Source organism: Sceloporus occidentalis, unplaced genomic scaffold (genome assembly GCF_023333645.1).
Source record: "Sceloporus occidentalis isolate IW3139 unplaced genomic scaffold, rSceOcc1.0.p SCAF_1, whole genome shotgun sequence".
NCBI lineage: Eukaryota > Metazoa > Chordata > Lepidosauria > Squamata > Phrynosomatidae > Sceloporus > Sceloporus occidentalis.
The window spans coordinates 274,300,451-274,323,656 of NW_028316981.1; the positions used below are offsets into that span (position 1 = coordinate 274,300,451).

Sequence of the window (23,206 nt, forward strand, 5' to 3'; positions counted from 1 at the left end):
AAGAAAAAAATCCTTCATAAAGTTAAAAGGAATCTCTTTCCTAATAATTTGAATCCATTGATTCATGTTCTAGTCTCTGGAGCAGCAGAAAACAAGATTTCTCCATCTTTTCCATGATGTCCTTTCAGATATAATCTCATGAATTCTTTATCCATCGATTCCAACGTCCATCACTTGAAAATATTGAAAAATATATAAACTCTAAAAAGCAAACCTTGATTTTCCTACATTATATAAGGGACACCATTTTACTATGTCAATGTATTTAACGGGACTTGAGCATCCACGGATTTGGTATCCACAGGGCGTCCTGGAACCATACTTCAGCAGATACCAAGGAGCCACTGTATTTAAAGAGAGTCACCTCTCAGTCTTCTCTTTTCCAAGCTAAACATATCCAGCTCCCTCAGTCACTCCTCATAAGGCTTGTTTTCCAAACTTTTAATCATTTTAGGCCCGAGACAGACGGGCGGGAAGTGCCGTCCTCAGACCAAAATTAGAGTTTGGGAGCACACAGCAACTCCATGCTCCTGAACCCTAATACAGAGCAGCACTGCCATCATGGTGGCTTCCGGTCCACACGGAGGCTGCCATAATGACGCAAGCATGGCGCCGCATCCGCACATTGGGTGCTTTGTTTGGCAGTGCCCACATGTGTGCAAAAGAACCTGCTTTTAGCGGGTTCTTTTTGGAGTGAAAGGAGCTGGCATGGTTTGGTTGCTGCAGGCTCCCTCCAGAGGGAAAATGGGTGGCTCCAGACTGCCCCTTTGGGACGGTCTGCTGAGCCCCTTTGTTACCTCCCCCCCAAGTCCCTTTGTCTCTCCCATTGCTCCCTGTGTTGTCTGGGGGGCGATCGAGCAGGCATGTAATAATAGTTTTAAAATGGTGTTCAATGGCTCTCCTCACATGTCAATCTATGAATGTGGAGCGGGGGGAGGTTGCAGGGGGGTGTAATGTGTTTACCACATTAGGAGGTCAATGAAGCAATTTGCTATGTTTGGAGGTATGGGTGGGAGGGAGGCACGGCCGGACACGGAGAGGGGCTGCCAGGGCAGATTCGAATCCGCCCAGGGTTCCCACTGGGATGAATCGATTTATTGTCAAATAAATCAATTCAGCCCAAAAAGGAGAAGGAAAACCCAGCTCCTTTTTGACACGGGTTAAATGGGGGGAAACCATGCCCCCCCCTTAGGAATTGATTCCAAATTGATTCCCAAGTGGAAACCATGGTGGTTTAAGCCGGATCATGATTCGACACGATCCGATTTAAACAATAGTGGGAATGGGCCCTAAGTGAATCAGTGAATGACCTCTAAACACCCTCTTCCCTTGCAACCCAAACCTTCTTATGAACCTGACCATTCTTTTTCAATAGGTGAAGATCCCACTTTGCTGGAAGAGCAAATTTAAGCAGATGGATTGGTAAGAGTGACTGGAGGATGCTATTGCTCTTTTTGACTTTTCTGTGACTTTCTCCTTTCCTGTCCTAAAGGATTGGGTTTAGTCAGGCTCTGTCCTCACTAAAAATGTGCAGAACAGTTCCTGGTGCTTTCTAAAGTAGGAGAACCTGTAAAGTATTAAATCAGAAGGGAAATGGTGTCCTCAGCCTGTTGTGCTCCATTGTGCCTCATGATTCAGGCCATCTAGTTCATGATTGCTGAAATGCTGATGTTCTAGTTATGCAGTGACCTCATTCTGAACTGTGTTAATCCATCAGATTATTTCTTCACTTAAAAGTATTTATAGTAAGGATGCATACAAATAAGAATAACCCATTTTGTGAAATTGTTGATCAATGCAAATTCTTTACCTGTTTAGAAACCTTAGCCCAGGTTTTCTTCAGTCTGTAGATTGCACTTCTGTTCAAGGCTGATGTGATTTCCAACACACCATTATAGTTGTGCATACATCGGCAGATGTCTGCCACTGCTACCCATTTCTCAATCGCATTAGCACGTGAGCCAACATCAGCATAATTCATAATCTGGGATGCAACAAGGTTGCTCATCTAGACCAAACAAGTAGTTCTTGAGACACTTACATTTACAACACAGGGTTAAACAGTATAAAATAAGTGAAAGATTATGACTTTTTAGCAAGTAAGACTAAAAATACATTTCATGAATGTCTGAAGGAACAGGACAAGAGCACGTGAATTAAGGAGTAGATGAGAATGGCAGACTAATATTCATCAGAGAACATGGCTGCTGACATTAAGCAGGGTTGCTAATGGCAATGGCTCTCAGCTGTATGCTAAAAGCAAGAATGAGGAGGATTAGTTCTAAGTAGGACTTATTAAACTAAATTATGTGTAACAGACATAATATTATTTTAGTTTGCCTTTATTAAATACAGATATAGCTTACTTTTTTATGCCAATACTTATAGATTTCAGCAAACTAATACTACCAAATTGCTTGCAGCTGTTCAGAAAAACGAAAATCTGTGGAGATCTCTATTGTGAATCCAGAACACTTGAATTCCTAGAAAGTATTCTGATTTTATGGTAACTTACATCATTAAAATGCTGGCTGGTTCTCATAATATAAGGTGTTCTTTCATTTTTGTCCAATTTCATCCAACCCTGCCCAAGAAACTCTCTGGAAAATATGAAAGAAAAAAGGAAATGAAGAAAGATGGGAAAAGGCAGAACAAAATATTGATTGTTTGATTGAAGACAGACTCCTGTCTTACAAAGAGGGCCTTAATCCCCATGTTAGATGTTTCTCTTCCACCTGAACAAAGAATTGAATCAGCCCATGTATAGGGATTCAGTAAGTATTGACTGTAGGAAAGGAATGCTGATTATATATCCCAAACTCTGTTCTTACAACTTAAAGCTGTGGCCATCTTTAACATATAAATGCCCAGATCCTATTTGGTAGGTTTTCTATAGACAATTGTTTAAAACAAGGAAGCAAATCACAAGATTTTTGTACTGACACTAAAATAAATTATAGTACTGTACATTTGATCTTAAGAGAGCCAGGGTGGTGTAGTGGTTTCAGTGCTGGACTACAACTCTGGATCAGGATTCAATTTCCTACTCAATCATGGAAACCCACTGAGTGAATTTGGGTGAGTCACACATTCTCAGCCCCAGAAAGCCCCATGATAGGTTTGCCTTAGGGTTCCCATGAGTCAGAAATGACATGAAGACACAACAACAACAAGCTGATGAGTAACAGAATTTCTCATATACATTTTTAGCTCTAATATCTCCCATGAAAAAATTATGGACTAATTGTGTGCACAATTATATCGAGAGCTTGTTCACCAAGCATAAGATTACACAAGTGTAGCAATGCTGGAGCACTACATCACAGTGTTGTTCATCCATGTATCCTTCTGTTACTTGACAGCTTAATCGACAATCTACGCAGCATTATTATTATTATTATTATTATTATTATTATTATTATTATGGTATTTAAACCCAGCCCTTCAGCCCTAAAGGCTATCAGAGCAGCTTACAATTATTATTTTTAATTAGATGGTTCCCTGCCCTCAGGCTTACAATTATTTAGGGCTTTGTTTACAGAGCCTTCTAGACAGTGCAACCACATGCATTGTTCATGCAACCCTGAATAGGGTAATAAGTTTGTGCAATCTCTGATCAAATGCAACCACTTGTGTAATAGAATTTATATCATCATAAAGACAAAAAAGATTCTGGCTTTACAGAGCCCTCTGGTATAGGAACTTCCAATTTTTCCTAAGACCTACTAGGATCTTGCTAATAGGGCAAAACTGAGAAAGAAGCTGGTTCCCTCTCATGCATGCAGACTTTCCTCTCAATGTTTTTTAGTAAAGAAGAAAAAAATCTTTTCCATTACAAGCAGTAAGAGGGATAAACATCTAGTCAAGTCCAGAACTGATACACATCTTGTGTTTTATCTGTGGTGGGTTTGCATCAGGGGTGACTCCAGAAACTTTCCTTTCCTTCCTCCAAATCCATAACCTATCCTTGCCTACTGGCACATCACTCACACATCCTGTCCTCTTTTTGTGGCTCAGGTTCCCCACCCTGAGTTCTGATTCCATCATGGAAGGAAGCAGCCATCATGAAAGTTTCTACGGCGGACACCCTCAGAAAGGGAAATCCACTATCTCATAAGACCTTAGGGACCTCTTCCCAGGGGCAATATGAGATTGCCCCTTATTGGATTCTGTGAAGCCCCTACTAAGGACATGACTAATTTAGGAAGTAATAAGAACAAATGGACTACATCAGGTGTGGGCAAAATGTTGTTCTTGGTCCTAAGGGGCCAACAGTCCTATCTAGCATAGCCAACAATGAGAAATGCTGGCACTGGCCATCCAACATTTGCTTTTTATGCTCAACTTTTCCTGGCCTTGTTCCCACAGATTTCCTGAATTTGCAGCAGGCATGGGAATATTAATGTCAGATGTTCTTTGCAGTTTTACTATAGACAGATAGGTTACTCTCTTCAGGAAATGAACTGCATCCTGTTCACAAAGAACTGGAATAGAGATACAGTGGTACTACTCAACATGTTGACATTAATCTTTCATAGACCATTTATGCTTTGATAAATCTTAAGCAACACCAAACCCATCTCTATCTATTATACATTCAAATTACTTTTTGAAGGCTTGTCACAAAGTTCAAAACTTCACCTATAAAGTATTTTTACTTTGATTATAATTATTGGAAAACCACTTACTCATACGGTATGCTTCTGAAAACAATGTGATCTAAAAGAGTTATTTGTTCAGCAAGCTCCATTGCTGATAACGTTTCAAAGCACTCTGGTTTAGGACACTCTAACTGTAAGTAAGGAAGCACACAATTGATTAAAAATAAGTTTTAGTTTATTTCACACCATGTTTGGTTAATGACACAGTACTGTATTAATTTTACTGTTTAGTTGCTGTTATACGTAGAAGGTAAAACAGTAAGAGGGAACAAACTAACACAACCAAGAATTCTGCTATGCATGAGGAATAGTCAATTTGGGCACAATGTGGCCTGAGTTAAGTACCTATTGAACAGATTTTGACAAAAATAAAAAGGATATCCATATGAAAATACATCTTTTTAAAATATAGTGCCTCATTACCCTAGAGTTCAGAAGTGTCTCACATTCTTTTAAAGAATCTATAAAATAAACTTCCCCAACCAAAACGTTAACATCTCCAGTTTCTAAAATGTTTGAGAATGAAGCTTATTATGGAAAATATTTCATTCAATATTGTAATCGTTTTTCTGGAAGTATATTATCAAAAATATAATTTGTATGTACAGTATTTTTATACACTGATCCTTGAAATAGTCTTAAAAACATTGTTATTGTTGTTGTGTGCCTTCAAGTAGTCTCCGATTCATGGTGATCCTAAGGCAGAGTTTTCTGCAGCTGAGATTATATGACCCAACCAAGGACGCCCAGTGGTTTCATGGCCAAGCAGGGAACTGAACTTTGGTCTTCAGAGTGACAGTTCAACGCTTAAACCACTACAGCATGCCGGATCTCTCTTAAAAACATGCCAGCATTAAATACAAGTTGACGATCTTATTTGTGAAATTCAGATTTTGATCCTTAAACTTCAATAATAGGATTAAGACAGAATTAAGCTAATAAGCACATAGATTTCACCCAATTGCACCCTGCTGTTGTTTGTTTGGTAATCTTCAGCACTGTGTTTTGTGACTTTTGCAAGTAAAACCAGTTGTACAGGACTCTAGACATTCCTCCTCTTGTTTCCATACCTTAGTTTCCCCTCTGTAAATTGGGATTAATATATTTTCTGATACATATATAGACTATACAAATGAGGCATCTGTGCTGGAAATGTTACATTTGTATTCTTTATGGAATTTAGTGTACTGTTGCTATTTAACGGTGGTTAATAATGATTCTGCAGACCAGAGTTTGAATTTCCACTTTACCAAGGAAACCTAGTTTAGACAAGTCACATTCTCTCAGCCTCAAAGGCAAATCCCTTCTGACCAAATCTTGCCAAGAAAACCCTGTTACAGGTTCACTTTAGGGTTGCCATAAATTGGAAATGACTTGAAGGCACACAACAACAACAAATAGTAAATAATAAGCTGGACCTACAACAAAATTTTGCAGTATATCATTACTTCCTAAAAGGAGTATTCCTATGCAGAATTCTAGCCATGGTCTCCTTCATTTTGTTCCTTAGTTTCTGATTCTCCTTACCAATGCAGTTTTCTGTTTTTCCCCCCCAATAGACATGCATTATTCTGTGTCATTTCAGCATTCTCAGCCCTTATATGGCTATTGCTCTTTCCTCTTTAGGTTCTTCCCATGGATTCTGAGTGGTCTTATTTGCCTACAATTCTATTGGCACTATCTACCTCCATTCAATATTACAAGGGGTGATAAAATAGTTGACCAAAAATGAATAAAGTAAAAGAAATAATTATGCAGGAATTACTAAAGTATTAGTACAATTGTACTTAAAATATAGGTGCATAATGCACATAGCTGCTTGTAATATCTACTAAGGCACAATGGGGAAAAAAGGAATATAGCAAGCTGTTTTATACTGAGTCAGATAATTGGTCTGTCTAAACTACTACTGCTACTACAGCCACTGACAGAAGATGGCTCTTATGCAGGAGTCTTTCCTCTTTCTATTTGGAAATGCCAATGATGAATTGGGGACTTTTGCATGTCAGGCTTGTGTTCTATCTTTGAGATACAATCCTTCCTCAGAAGAATTAAAAAGAGCTTAATCCAGTAACTGATCTTCTCTAGCTTCTGAATATCAAACAGAGATGAGAGCTTGCTGTCACTTTTACAGCAGGCACTTTAACACACTGATTGGCAAGGACTACGTATAATTACAAAGCTATCTCTTTTTCCAGGGTGAAGTTTTTCTGTACTTCAAATGTCCTCTCATTTGATGCTTTCCCCATGTAAATGGCTTCTTTGTGGTTTAAGACAGCACACTGTGTCCCCCCCCCCCAACATTCTTTTGTTTGTGCTTTCACTTGCAAATTGACACTAGTTTTCAATAATTTGTATAATAACACAGCTGGAGTGCCAATATATAAGATGCTCATTCACAGAATGTGTCCCATTTAAAATAACCTCCACTGTATATTCAAAAGAGTGGACCATATTCTGCCTAAATTCTCACTGAACCAGCATTCATATGTAGAGTTATCCTTTTTTCAACAACTGCTGTTGAAAAAATTGAACACAAACAGTGATCAAATGCAATTATGAAAGGGGCATTTATATAAACTCACCATTTGCATTATATCCTCTATTTTTAAGTGAGTGTCATCTTGATCTTCCTGGGAAAGTGCCCTAAAAACAATTGACAAAACATGTGATTGAAAAATGAACCTTTCTGTTGATAGTGACAATATGTCAGTTAAAATTATATGACAAAACTGTGGTAAATTTTATGATTACTGCCTTGGATATTTTCTAATAATAACACAATCCTATGCATTTCTATTTAAAGGTGAGTCTCATTGGCTGGGATCCAGTCATTCCTTTTGTTTGTGAAATGGGTGAGGTGCAGCTCCTAACACAAACCATCCCACATTCATACTCAGAACTTGTTCTGAATGATTGGAAAACCTATAAAAATCGGTCTTCTGGCAACACAGAGGCTGAAGGGGGAGAGTAAGAAAGTCTTGTGCTATAGGGTATCTGCTTCTGAAACACTGGATTTAAATCTGGCTAAGGACCGAAACAGATGGCCCTGAAGGGGCAGTTTCAAGCCGCCCCCTAAAAAAGCTGGATTGGGGTCACAGCAACCGCACGCTTTGCCCTGGTCCAGCTTTTTGCCAGCCCCAAAAGAGGAGGCAAAAGGCCTTTTTTAGCTGGCAAAAAGCTAGCCTTACTGCCACCAATGTGGCTTTGCAGTGCTCCTGCAGCATGCAGCATACCGCCAGAGCACTGCAAAGCTGCCCGCCATGTGGTCAGACAGGTGGCTTCACAGTGGCTTCCTGCTGGCTTGGCGGCATGCATTGTCTAAATGGCACATCCTCACACTGCTGGGAAGTCGCCGCAAAGGGTCTGTCTGTTTTGCCCCTAAGTGGGAAGAGGACTACATTTTATGAGTATGGTGAAATCTCTTTCTTTGAAGGTTTTGGAACTGGATGGAACAGTCCTAAGAACTGGAGCGCAACTTTGGTGCAGCTTCTGGCCTCTTAAGATGTGTGTGTCATTTAAACAGCATACCTCCAAAGTGACCCGAAGCAGCTTTATTTTGGCTTGTCTGTTTGGAGCCTATGATCTAACACATCTGAAAGATTCTAGATTGGGTAAAAACTAAGAGTGAATTTCCAAGGAGGTTTAGCCTTCTGAAACCTCTACTATATTTAAACTAATCCTGAAAGGAGATATGGGAGTAAATATATAAATATAAATAATGAAGTATGAGTCTTCTCCAATGGATACAGAAGCAAGACAAATTTCTTCTTCATTTATTTCATTAATAGTTTGGTAGCATAAAGATAAGCAGAAGGCCAATGAATATATTCTGCCAACGTCAATAGTAACATTGGAGAAAAACTGACTGGTTATGTCTAGAGTGATATGTTTGTTAGAAAGAGGGAGAGGGAGAGAGAGGGAGAGAGAGAGAGAGAGCTTTTTGGCCCTTGAGGGACCTGAAGGCAATACACAATGGGTGAAAACATTTAAAACAATATGTAGATTACAAAAATGTACAAATAAATGTAAAATACTCATTAAAAATAAAAAATACTCACTTTTGAACAGCTAGAGCAGTCAGGACACTTTTCCTAAATGAGAACAGGCTGTAATCCTAATCCCAGGTTAGCTTTCCTACTGCAACAACACTTCTGTTTTATCTGGACTGAGCCTCAGTTTATTCATCTTGATCCATTCCTTTCCTGCATCCACACAATGATTCAAAACTTTCACAGTCTCCATGGGTACTATCAGCATACTGGTGAAACCCAACTCCAAACGGCCTCCTTGAGTAGCTTCATGTAGATGTTAAAAGAGACAGTATTGAACCCTGTAGGACACCATGCAGTCTAATGGCCAAGAGGCTGAACAGGCACCCAACACCACCTTCTGGAAACATTCAGCCAAAAAAAAGACTGGGAACACTGCCAAGCAACATCCCCAAGTCTCATATCAGTTAAACGGCCCACAAGTATACCGTGATCAATAGTACTGAAAGCCACTAAAATGTCCAAGAGGACCAATAAGGATGCACTCTTTTTATTCAGATCTGGGTGCAAGTCATCTACCAAGGTGATCAAAGCAATTTCTGTCCCATTATCAGGCCAGGATTTAGATTGGAATGGATCCAGGTAATCCATTTGATCCAAGATAGTCTGGAGTTGTGCTGCCACTACTCACTCTAAGATCTTATTTAGGAAAGTTTGATTAGAATCTCTCTGTTAAGTATCTAGAGTGGTGGGGTCCAGTAAAAAAGTATTTAACGGGGATGTTACAATTGCTTTTTAAAGATGGTATGGAACATATCTCTCTTTCAAGGAATCATTTATAACCTCCACCACCTAAGATGAACATGGGTCTAACAGACACTTTCCAAGTGACTTGCCCACATCATCATATTGAATAAACTGAAACTTGTCCATCAAAACCAGACAAACATATGCCTCAGCAACTAGTCCAGGCTCTATTTTCCATGTGAAGTCAGAATAGATCTGAGCAATTTTCTCTGCAAAGTATTTAGCAAATTTGTCTCTGTGAACTCCTGACTCCTCCTCCTCAGCAGTGAGGTATTGAATGTGATAGCCCCTTGTATATCCAAAGCAACTCTGTTGGACCAGACTGTATTGATTTGCTTGGGAAGACAACTGGGACAACAAGAGAGGAAGACTTAGGATAAATCCAAGCATAGGCTAGGGCCCATTTTAGACCCTACTCCACAGCAGTGATTCTTTGCTGTCTCTATTGCAACAGTACAATCTCTTAATTTAATGTCCTTACCTCAAGATGTTTGCTGTAGCTTTTCTTTCTTGTGGCAACAAGTCAGGGTCCCTCAACACTTCTTCTAGTAGATTTAGAACATTCATTTTCAGTTCATTGTTTAGCTCAAAATCCTATAAAAGAAAACTATTTTTATATATAATATCATGTGATATATTCTTATTTGTGAGTTTTTTGTTCTGCTTTTCTACTATGGTTTTAGCTACAATAAACATTTGAACACCATGGACTACTCTGAAGACAACAGATTGGGGAACTGAAGACCTGCTTGTTGTTATATGTCAACTTCTTTATACTTAATTTCTGGATATGTTTTAGAGCCACTTCTATTGTTGTGATGCTTTGGTTATCATGCAAATAACTCAATACCAGGCTGCTTCAACAATATTAGAACAGTGAGTATACATGAGACTATCTCACATAAGCCATTTTGAAATTACTACAGGTTTGTGAGAAAGAACAAGTGAATAACAGTCACAGTGATCTTGTAAATTATAACTGTTGCTTAGTTTTGCCATTAGCACTAGAGATATGACTCTATGTATATTGTTTGGTTTCAGAAAATCTGTCAAATGCTTATTATACATTTGTTTTTGGATTATTTTGCTGGCAAACGTTCTCTCTCTGCACTTTTAATTAAAGAAGTCACACTATCATTCCAGTCCTAAATTTCTAAGGACAGGCTTCGGGGACAGAACAGGGGAGCCTGAGAGTCCCACCCGAGGGAACAGTCGCTGCTAAGCCTCGGAGGAGGCGTGTGGTCGTAGTGGGGGACTCCTTGCTGAGGGGTACAGAAGCAGTGATTTGTAGGCCTGACAAGATGTCTCGAGAGGTGTGTTGTCTTCCAGGTGCAAAGATCCGTGATGTGACAGAGAGGCTGACAAGACTGGTCAAGCCTACTGACCAATACCCCTTCCTTTTGGTCCACGTGGGAACTAATGATACTGCAAGACACAGCATTCAGAACATCAAAAGGGATTACGAGGCGCTTGGTAGGAAGCTGAAAGGAATGGATGTACAGGTTGTCATCTCGTCTCTTCTGCCAGTTGAAGGGCATGGTCCAGGAAGGGAGAGGAAAATAGCAGATGTGAACAACTGGCTTCGCAGATGGTGCCGCCGAGAAGGATTTGGATTCTTCAATCATGGGCTGCGGTTCCATGAGGAGGGACTTCTTGCAACAGACGGGTTGCATCTCACGCCAGTTGGAAGAAATGTTTTTGCCAACAGTCTCAAGAACTTGATCAGGAGAGCTTTAAACTGAGTTCCGAGGGGAAGGGAGACAATATTAAGGAAGGCGAAAGGGATGGCGAAAATAGTCAAACTGACATAGAGGAAACAAGGCAAACAGTGCAAGGACCCAACAGTGGGAGGCAAAAAAACTTGCACAGGCAGCAAGTAAAAGGGAACCATGGTCTGCGATGTCTCTACACTAATGCACAGAGCATGGGAAATAAGCAAGATGAACTCCAACTCCTAGTACAACAAAGCAAATATGATATAATAGGCATCACTGAAACCTGGTGGGATGAGTCTCATGATTGGAATGTGGAAATAGAGGGGTATAACCTTATTAAGAGAAATAGGCCAAACAGGAAAGGAGGAGGAATAGCACTATATGTCAGAGATATTTACACCAGTGAAGAGATCCTGGACATCAATCATGGAAGCCAGGTGGAGAGCATCTGGATAAGAATCAAAGGGGAGGGAAACAACAAGGGTGTTACGGTGGGAGTCTACTACAGACCCCCAAGTCAGATTGAGGAATTGGATGATATCTTTCTAGAACAGATGACCACACAATCAGAAAAGAGAGATGTAGTAGTGATGGGCGACTTCAACTATTCTGATATTTGCTGGAAGTCAAACTCAGCAAAATCCTCAAGGTCTAGCAAATTCCTCACTTGCCTGGAAGACAATTTCATGGTCCAAAAGGTGGAAGAGGCAACAAGGGGGTCAGCTATTTTAGATCTGATCCTATCCAACAAGGATGACTTGGTTAATGGGGTGCAAGTGGTGGGATCATTAGGTGGAAGTGACCATGTTCTCCTGGAGTTTGTAATACAGTGGAAAGGAGAAGCCAGGCAGAGTCAGACACGCATCCTAAACTTTAGGAGAGCGGATTTCAGTAAACTTAGAGAAGTATTGAGGGCGATTCCATGGTCAGAAATACTAAAAGATAAAGGAGTTCAGGACGGATGGGACTTTCTCAAAAGGGAGATACTGAAGGCACAATTTCAAACAGTTCCAGTGAGAAAGAAAAACGGGAGGTGTCTCAAGAAACCAGGATGGATGACTAAGGAACTTTCAACTGAGCTAAGTTTGAAACGGAACATGTATAAGAAATGGAAAAAGGGGGAAATCACGAAAAAGGAATTCAAAGAAATAGCAGGCATGTGTAGGGGTAAAGTCAGAAAAGCTAAAGCGCAGAATGAACTCAGGCTTGCTAGAGAGGTTAAGAACAATAAAAGGGCTTTTTTGGATATGTCCGCAGCAAGAGGAAGAAGAAGGAAACGGTAGGGCTACTGCGTGGAAAAGATGGCAAAATGCTAACAGGGGACAGAGAAAAGGCAGAATTACTCAACACCTTCTTTGCCTCAGTCTTCTCAGAAAAGGCAAAGGGTGCTCAACCTGAGGATAATGGAGCAGAGGACAGAATAGGGGAATTTCAGCACAGAATAAGTAAAGAGATAGTAGAGGAACACCTTGTTAATCTAAATGAATTTAAGTCTCCGGGACCAGATGAACTCCATCCAAGGGTATTAAAAGAACTGGCAAAAGTAATATCGGAGCCATTGGCAATCATATTTGAAAACTCCTGGAGAACAGGAGAGATCCCAGCAGACTGGCGAAGGGCAAACGTTGTCCCCATCTTCAAAAAGGGGAAAAAAGAGGATCCCAACAATTATCGTCCAGTTAGTCTGACATCAGTTCTAGTAAAGATTCTGGAGCAGATCATTAAACAGAGAGTCTGTGAACATCTAGAAGGCAATGCCATAATCACAAAAAGTCAACATGGGTTTCAGAGGAACAAGTCATGCCAGACAAATCTAATCTCTTTCTTTGATAAAATTACCAGCTTGGTAGATGAAGGGAATACTGTGGATATAGTATATCTTGATTTCAGTAAGGCCTTTGACAAGGTTTCCCATGACATTCTTGCCAACAAGCTTGTAAAATGTGGGCTAGACAAAGGAACTGTTAAATGGATCTGTAATTGGTTGACCGGCCGAACCCAAAGAGTGCTCAACAATGGCTCCTTTTCATCCTGGAGAGAAGTGACCAGTGGGGTCCCACAGGGCTCTGTCCTGGGCCCAGTGCTATTCAACATCTTTATCAATGACCTGGATGACAGAATTGGGAGCATACTTATCAAATTTGCAGATGACACCAAATTAGGGGGAATAGCTAATACCCCAGAGGACAGGATCAAGATTCAAAATGAGCTGAATAGACTAGAAAGCTGGGCCAAAGCTAACAAAATGAAATTCAACACAGAGAAATGTAAGGTATTGCACTTAGGGCGGAAAAATAAAATGCACAGATATAGGATGGGTGACACCTGGCTGAATGAAACTACGTGTGAAAGGGATCTAGGAGTCCAAGTAGACCACAAGTTGAACATGAGTGAACAGTGTGATGCGGCAGCTAAAAAGGCCAATGCTATTTTAGGCTGCATCAATAGAAGTATAGTGTCTAGATCAAGAAAAGTAATAGTGCCACTGTATTCTGCTTTGGTCAGGCCCCACCTAGAATATTGTGTCCAGTTCTGGGCGCCACAATTCAGAAAGGACATTGAGAAACTGGAGCGTGTCCAAAGGAGGGTGACAAAAATGGTGAAGGGTCTGGAAACCATGCCCTATGAGGAACGACTTAGGGAGCTGGGGATGTTTAGCCTGGAGAAAAGAAGGTTAAGAGGTGATATGATAGCCCTGTTTAAATATTTGAAAGGATGTCATATTGAGGAGGGAGCAAGCTTGTTTTCTGCTGCTCCAGAGAACAGGACCCGGAACAATGGATGCAAGCTACAGGAAAAGAGATTCCACCTGAACATTAGGAGGAACTTCCTGACAGTAAGGGCTGTTCGACAGTGGAATGCACTTCCTCGGAAGGTGATAGAGTCTCCTTCCTTGGAGGTCTTTAAACAGAGGCTGGATGGCCATCTGTCAGGGATGCTTTGATTTGGATTCCTGCATGGCAGGGGGTTGGACTGGATGGCCCTAGTGGTCTCTTCCAGCTCTACGATTCTATGATTCTATGATTCTAAGTGTGTTTCATACATTATATGCCAGCAAAATTTGATTTATTATTAAGTATACACCTTTAACAGGAGGAAGTCCTGAGTCCAGTTTCCTTTTAATCAAGTCATTGTAGACTTTTGGCACAGGATTATGATGGGAAATGTCTCTTTCTTGTGAAGGACAACTTAGATTTTCCATATCTGAATCTGAAGCAGGACCCCAATTGTAGTTCTTAATTACCAGGAGGTTCTTACAGTACAAACAACTCTCCTTATCCATGGATTCCTTAGCCATGGATCCATGGAATTTGAGCATCCACAGATTTTGGTATTGGGGTGGTGGTGGTAGTGGTAGTGGTCTGGGAACCAAACCACAGATGATACCAAGGGCCCACTGTATTAGCCATTTTCCCAACATAATTAAGGCACAACTCATTTATGGATGTTAAAGGTGACAAAAACAGCACTTTGGCTTGGAAATGAGTGTTAGGAAGTGTCTTCCTTTAAAATAAACAATACATGGCTATACCAGCTCAAACCTGTCAATATCTGGTCTCCTAGGATACAAGGAATCTTAAGAACACAGAAGGTTGTCTATGGTGCGGTACATACCGCCATAAAGTGGTATACCAATGCCGGTTAGGGACCACACGGCAACTGCATGGTCCCTAATCCTAGAACAGACAAATGGCATAACAATGGTGGCACCCTGTGTACATGGGCACCACCATTGTTACGTAAGCCCTGCGCTGCGTCCGCACGTTGCCATGCGGTGCTTACATAACAAGTGCACAAGTGGTGCACTTGTTACGCCGCCCCTGCGTCTTAAAAAGAACCCGCTTTTCTTGGGTTCTTTTTCCTCCGCAGGGAAGGCGCGCGGTTTGGTGGCTGCAGCTTCCTTCCAGAGGAAAAAAGGCCACCCGCAGGCCACCTTTTTTGGGCGGTCTGTCCCAGGCCAGCATTAAGTTAGATGGATTCAGCTTTGTTCCAGAGAATAAGACCCGGAACAAGAGATGCAGTAAAAGAGATTCTGCCTAAACATTAGGAGGAAGAGCTGTTGGATAGTGGAACACACTCCCTTGGAGGGTGGTGAAGTCTCCTTCTTTGAAGGTCTTTAAACAGAGGCTGGAGGGTCATCTGTCAGGGATGCTTTGATTGTGAGTCCCTGCATGGCAGGGGGTTGGACTGGATGGCCCTTGTGGTCTCTTCCAACACTATGATTTTATGATTCTATGAACTAGCCCAGTAGTGTCTAAACTGACTGGCAGCAGATTTCTGGGATTTCAGGTAGAAGCGTTTTCATTCCTAACAAGAGATTCTGGGACTAGCAGCTGACTTTCTGTATACAAAGCAAGCACACCATCACTCAACTACAGCTGTTTCCCAGCTACTGAGCTACTTAGTTATATAGCTAATATGGCCAAACCAGGCAACCTTTTGCTGCGAGGGGTTAGGATCATCAGTGGCAGCCTCAATGATATTTCTCCGTAACCTCTCTCCCCAGCTATTCCCTTCTTTTAGAAGATTTTGGCTCTGTCTACAGGGGCCAAATAAAATGTCCTCCCCTCATTTCCATGTTAAGTCAGTTACAAAATCCAGTTAGTTCAGCATCAAACTTGCCATACAACTTCCTTTATAATGGTGTAAAAACCCTCACAGTTTGCTCTGGATCTTCCCAGAAGATCTGAAGCCCTCTGTTGCAATGATGGGCAGCTGTTTACAATGTCTCCTGCTGTTCTGCTTGGCCCTGGTGCTACTGTGGCAGGTCACTCACTCCAAGGTCAGAATGAGGGCCATGTGGTCAGTGCTGGGCACTTCATTCTACCTTAGAGTGAGCAACTCACACTAGTGGCACTGGTGCCAGGTAGCACAGCAGGATATGCGTGTGAAGAGCCATCTGGCATTGCAGCACAGTGGTAGGTAATAGAAGGATATTGGAACAGCTCTGGGGCCAGAATACTCCAGACTGCTCCTGGAGTATCCTGTCCCATGCAGATCTTGCCTAAGCCAGATGTGCCACACAGCCAATCCTGCACTGGACATGTGATGCCCCTGAGTATGATGAAATATTCTTATCTTGTGTCCAATACTATTAAAATTCAACTATCAGTTTGGTTAGCTGCTGTTAGATATAGCAGAGGGCCCTGGCTCATTGCCAGTGGTGAATTAAAATTCAAACATCCATCCAGTGAGCTTACTTGGAATGGAGAGGGTGCCATCTTGTCCTCTACTTAGCAAAATATCTTGGGCCAGCTCATGTATCCAAGGAATGCTATTTATGCTTTTTAAAAAATGCTTTCTTTGCATCAAATCTAGACAGATAATAAATAAATGTTTTCTCTTTATAAAATACTTGTGTCCCTTTCCAGAAGAATTGCTATTTCCAAAGATTAAGCAATGAAGTGGGGTGAGGCTCAAATGAATCAATGTGCAGCAATAACTTCAGTAGATGTTCATGCTTGGAATCAGTGAGAAGCATTAATTTTAGCCATTTGCATTTGAGCTTAGTGCAGATGTTTGTACAAAGGATTTAAACTAAAAGCCTCATCTATCCAGTATATTTGTAGCAGTTCCTTTTCCATTGATTGTTCACTGCCATGTGCAAAGCAATGCAGCATGTTTCCATAGAAACAGAAACAATAGTCTCTAGCAAAGTTTTTAAGAGTACTGCGCATTTTACTTTGAATGTATGATTAGGAGAGACAGATGCTATAATTCCATAAATATATCTAAACATTTTAATTCTGGTTTCTACTGACTTTGTCTGGGGCTTGGTTTATGTTATCTTTTAGACAAAGCGTTTGTGTAGGTAAACAATTATTTTGCTAGATAAAAAACAAAACAAAACATTATTGACCATTTAGAAACCATGTTTTCCCATTATGGAGATTTCAAATCATTACGTGAAGCAGACCAAACATTTTGAATTAAACTTCTTTATCATCAATATCAGCTCCAGTCTTGACCAATCAAAAGATCTATAAGACTAAATAATGGGTAGGAATTTCATGCCAATTTTTAAAACCAGTTTACACCAAAATTTCCAAAATTCCCAAATGTGGGCATCATCATTATTATTAAGCTTTATTTATACAGCGCTGTAAATTTATACAGTGTTGTACATACAACCAATTAAAATGGATAAAATAAATCTGCCTATGGCATACATTCTACAAAAATAATTAAATATAATACATATTAGTACATGCTAACATTCAATAAAATAAATGAAAGGAACAAATTTGTCCATTCCTAATGAAGGCTAACAATGACACTGAGCATTTATACTGTACATTAGAGAACTCAGTGCCTTTCTTTACATGCAAAAGTGGTATTCCTTCATTACTGGTGTGAGATGCCACTGAACCATCCTCTCACATACTGAAGCCCACTCAGTAACTGTTTTGAGTCTTAATTTTAGGAAAATAATTTTACAACACCAAACAAACAACAGCAACATCCGCTAACCCTGGCCTCCAGAAAACCAGATTTGCTTTTCCAAGTCTCCTGCCTGGTGTCCTTGTGAGGAGTATTTGGTTGGCTGCTTCCATATGTTTCTTTCTGTACAGTCTGTCAGCTCTTGAAGATTTTGTTTGATGGATGAGTATATGTGTCAGGGCTTTTTCAGAAAGGCCCACCTGGCACTACCCTTCTTTTCATCAATGCATTAAAATGTGAGTCTTTGTAGGAGATCTCTGTAGAAGTTTCATAAGAGCAGTATTTCATACTGCCAACTTTTGATTTAACCCTCTATTTTGTTGTTTTGTGTTACTTACTCTCTCCTTATTGCGATCACTATGTCTGGTTTGGTCAGTAGCTTAGCTAAATGCTGTGTGTTTTTTTTTATATTTTAATATTTCATGTAAGCGGCTTTAAAAAAATTAATAGAGAAAAAGAAGCAACATTTCCTTAAAATAATAAATATATACATGTTATTCACAAAGTACTTTAGAACAGTCAGGGATTTTCATATATATAATATCTTTTTGTAATCCCATTTTATCATCTGTCTGATGAACAGAGGTTAATAGAGCTAGAAGTATTCAACTGTCCTTCTGTCCAAATGTTTAGCAGTTCAATTTCAGTTTTTTGGGGCTCTGCAGATTGCAAATCTGTATTTGTAATTATAAGCAAGAACAAGGGATATATAGTACCCTGTCCTTATACGAAATACTCCAATGGAACTCTCTGGATTTTTGACCAAAGCACTCTTAGCTTCCATCCCACAATGCCTTTGGATTCAAAGAAAACTCCCTCTGTGCTTTTTTCCAGTTATACACTCCATGAACCTTATTGGCACATATACTTCAAATAAAATGAAGCCAACAGTAGTGCTCTGGCCGCTGCTTTTCTTCAGTTTGCCAGGATCAATAAAGCTAGGAAAAATGAAGTCATTAGCTAATGGCTGAGAAGTTACATCATCCAGAATTCTCAGTAATAACCAGACAAGGCATGTAACAAACTGCCATTGAAGCAATCTGCATGAGTGAGTACAGATGGCATCAGTGGTTAGAAGGGACATACATGTGTAATGGTTCATGCCATCAAGAGGGCCAGCTGCTGTCTGATCAGCACCTTAGCCTTTCCATAGTTCTTCCATCTTATTCAACATACACACAAAACCACTCCATTTTCCTCTCCTTCTTTTCTGGCATTACTGCAAGGAGGCAAGAAACATTTGCTTCCATTTTCAGCTAACTGCATTTTTTTTCATTATTTTAAACTGCAAGCCCAGAGTGTAAACCATGGTTTAAAGCTGGTTTGTTCAAACAAACCATTGATTGGGCAGACGTGGTAATGGTTGTGATAAAGAGAAGGAGGAGGATATAATCTATTTTGATACCACTTCCCATATCTAACAATATTTTAATTTAGTATACAAAAAAAAACTGTTAAAAATACAAATGAAAATATGTTTTAAAAAACCAAATCATAATTCATCTTTGTTTAGATATAGTGATAAACCATAGTTACAGCTGTCCCTCTATATTCTCTAGGGTTAGGGGAACAAGACCCCCGTGACTATGGAAAAACCACAAATAACAAAAACACTGTTTTTACCTGAGAGGACACCTCTCTAGGAATCTCTAGGTCCTCCAGTGCAACTCTGTGGTCATTGTCCAACATACACTGATCATAGAATGGCACTGGAGTAGCTACAAATGGTCTTTCAGTGCAACTTTTAGTTAAAGTTGACCACAGAGTTGCACTGGAGGACCTAGACAGTCCTAGAGAACATATTAATGAAATCTGTGAATAATCAAATCCGCAAATATCAAAGCCGCAAACATGAAGGGATGACTGTAGTTGCAAATGGAATGAAATACTTTCAATCTTGGTATTAGCTGAAAAGAGGGAGCAGGAAGTACATAAGCCCAATGTTTGCTCACACAGCAGTAAACCAGGGACAGAAAACTTCTGACCTAACAAATGTTGCCAACTGCAAGTTACATCAGCTCTGCCTATCCTTGTTAGTTGCGAATAATATTGACAATTGCGCAAACATGAACTAAATCATAGCTCAGTGTGATATTGTGCCACAGTTAACACATAGTGTCACATGTAGTGTTTTAGTTTACTTACAGTTCAATGTAATGTAGTGTAACTGTATAGAATTATATCCCATAGACTACCAACTGAAACTGCAATCTTTTATTTTGACTGTACAAAGCATGCACATCAAAATAATTCAACTCACAGTGGGAAGTCACTGAGACAAAATTCAACAAAGCTTCACCCTTCATTTACTTGTCTCTTCAGGCACATTGCTCATGGTAAAATAATAAATGAAAAGTAATAACATATATATATATTTATCCTGTGAATCATTTGCAAGCTCTATTCTATTCATGTGAACACAAAGATACTTGATGTTCAGGCAGCAGTTATTGATCTGTATCTGAACTGCAGAACTATCTGGCATGCAGAGCAAGTGAAGGTTAAGAGGGCTGATCAGTAAATAACAAGTAAATAGAGTGTTGTCAAGCAGCCAAAAAGCTTTCCATTTTACCTGCAGTACAGTCATATCAGTGTGCAACTCCTAGACAGGAACCTCGTCTTCTACTTTTATTGGCAAGACTCTTTTTGTGTCTCTGTTTTTAACCTGCCTTTGTGTGGTATCTCTTCCATACTTTAAGGTTAACATTTAAAACCTACTTGTTTATATCTTGCCAATAATAAAACTGTAAAATGAGCTGGATCATATTCATGGAAGTGAATTAGCTAAATATAAAACAGCATGGGGAAAGCATGTAATACACAACATTTAGTATTTATATAGTACTCTCAAACATTCAAATCATTCCACATGGATTATTTTATGGTAGTCCTTACACTAAACATGTAAGGCAGGGATTTGGAACGGTTGTTGGCCCAAAGGCTTCAATACTTCCACATTCTTAATCTCTCTCTCTCACACACACCCTCTTCAGCCCTACCTCTTCTGCTGATCCATCCATCTCTCAAGTGCTGGAATTTGCTGCAGACTGGAGGGGCATCAGGCCCACAGCAGAGATTACCAAATCCAGTTGTTATGTTATTATTTCTATTATTAAATAAGGTGCAGGAGGTAACCATGTCTTGCCTAAAGCCATTAGCAACATAATGGCAGGAACCTGGCTATTTCTTATTATTCTGGAAAATCATACGTAAATACAAAATCTAGTATCAGTTACCACTGATAACAAACAACAAAAATAAGCATGTAAAAATTGTTACTGACACTGTGCTGTCACACTGATGAAGCCACTCACAAACCAACACTGGGTGCCTCCCATTATAATAATAATAATAATTTATATCCGCCTCTCCCTTCCAGGATCTAGGCGGGTAACAACAGTCCAATAAAACAGATATACAGACAATAATAAAATTTCCTTAATTCCCTTAACCCTCCCTTCTTCTGCTAAAATTGCACATAAACATCAAGATACAATACAATATCCCCAGTACAGTGTACTTAGTTACAAATTTTGTAACTAAGGATCGACACAGGTCAAATTATTCCAAGACATCATCAGGAGAGGCAGTGAAAGAGTGAATGGATCAATTTGGTTAATTCAGCTGGAGGTTAGTCTGGATAAAGAGATCCATCTTTAAACGCCTCTAAAGATGTAATATGGCGGATCTCTTCCAGCAGGTCATTCCATATTTTAGGAGCGGCAGTTGAAAAGGTCCTCTGGGAAGTCACCACCAGCCTGGTTTTCTTTGGCTGGAGTAGGTTCCTCCCAAAGGACCTGAGTGCGCGGGAAAGATTGTATGGGAGGAGGCATTCCCTCAAGTATGCTGGACCCAAGCCATGTAGGGCTTTATAGGTAATAACCAACACCTTGTACTGAGCCCAGAAGCTAACAGGCAGCCAACGAAGAGATTTCAATATAGGTGTAATAGGGTCGAATTTAGCTTTACCTACAACCAACCTGGCTGCCATATTCCGAATCAGTTGCTGCTTCTGAACGTGGCACATCACAGAAATCAGGACAAGCGGTTACCAGTGAATGTACAATCATTTCTAGGTCCCTCTGCTCCAGGTAGGGTCGCAGCTGGCATATCAGCCGAAGCTGATAACAGGTACTCCTAGCTGTGGCATCAACCTGGGAAGACAGCTGAATCGATGAATCCAGAAGTACCCCCAAGCTGCAGACACAGTCCTTTAGGGGAAGTGTGACCCTGTCCAGGACTGGTGAACAAATCTCCATACCTGGTGCAGGGTTTCCTATAGGGAGTACCTCCGTTTTATTTGGATTCAACTTAAAGTCTTTTTTCCCTCATACAATCCATTACTGACCTGAGACAGTCATTAGATGCCTTTCTTGGTCACTGAAGCAGTTGGAGACATAGAGAAACAAATTTAGATGTCATCAGCGTATTGATAACACCCTGCCCCATGTTTCCAGATGATCTCACCCAGTGGCTTTATGTAAATGTTAAACAGCATTGGGGACAGAATTGCGCCCTGAGGGACGCCTGACTTGAACTCCCTCTTGGACGAATAACTGTCCCCAAGTGATACCATCTGGAATCTGCCCGAGAGGTGGGACCAGAACTACTGCAACGCAGAGCCCCCGATTCCTAACTCTCTCAAGTGTTCCAGAAGGATACCATGGCCGATGATATCGAAGGCCGCTGAGAGGTCCAAAAGCACCATCAGGGTCACACTTCCCCTGTTGATGCCCAGATGGAGATCATCGACCAAGGCGACCAAGCCAGTTTGAAATGGACCAAGTTAATCAGTTTCATCCAAAACTGCTTGGAGTTGGTTTGCAACTGCCCTCTCAATCACCTTACCCAAAAACGGAAGAGAAACTGGCTGGTAGCTAGATCTCTCCAGGGGATCAAGGGAAGGGTTCTTGACTAAAGCTTTAACCACAGCCAGTTTTAAGCTGGCTGGAAAATATCCTTCCTTGAAGGAGACGTTATTCTCTTACACAGAATATTTTACTCTGAGCACAAATTATGCCTTCCTTAATAATTCCTTATGTTTTGTGGTCTTCACCAGCCTGTCTATATATTTTGTGACCAGGATGATGGGGTGAGAGATAAATGACATGGAGTGTTCCTACCAAGATGCTAGACAGACAGCAGTTAAGCAGTTAAATTGCTGAACAAAGACCAAGAGTAACACTATAAATATCTACACTCGTTTCATAACTTGCCAGGTGTACTTGAGCTTTGAGCCTGTCAGTGTTTCTCAGCATAACCTACTTCATAGAGTTGTTGTAAAATGAGAATGTGAGGGAACCATATATGTTGTCCCAGGCAGATGGCAGAATAAAAGGGGGAGGGAATCAAAGTAAGTCAAACTTAGTGTTACATTTCTGAACCTATCAGATGTTGTGGTACAGAATACACAGGCCCATGCCAGTAACTGAAGAAGAGCAAAAGCCACAGGTTAACCTTCTCAGATTCCAGTATACATTCCATTATAGGGCAAAAAATGAGCAACTGGAAATCTTTGGGGGGAAAAGCAACACAAAGTGTAAAAGAATTTTTCTTTTTTTAAAAAAATATTATATTTCAAAGTTAAAAT

General features: G+C 40.3%; 1 protein-coding gene across 3 annotated transcripts in view; it reads right to left on the reverse strand.

The window, feature by feature from the left end:
- RASGRF2 (Ras protein specific guanine nucleotide releasing factor 2) overlaps positions 1-23,206 on the reverse strand; it is a 156,149-nt gene that overhangs the window by 12,386 nt on the left and 120,557 nt on the right. For all 3 annotated transcript variants that reach the window (XM_089493837.1, XM_089493835.1, XM_089493827.1), the window contains exons 19-23: positions 9,942-10,054; positions 7,247-7,307; positions 4,689-4,792; positions 2,516-2,600; positions 1,811-2,008 (exon numbers count right to left, since the gene is read on the reverse strand). In XM_089493837.1, coding sequence (XP_089349963.1) covers positions 1,811-2,008; positions 2,516-2,600; positions 4,689-4,792; positions 7,247-7,307; positions 9,942-10,054 — 561 coding nt within the window. The remainder of the gene's footprint in view (positions 1-1,810; positions 2,009-2,515; positions 2,601-4,688; positions 4,793-7,246; positions 7,308-9,941; positions 10,055-23,206) is intronic.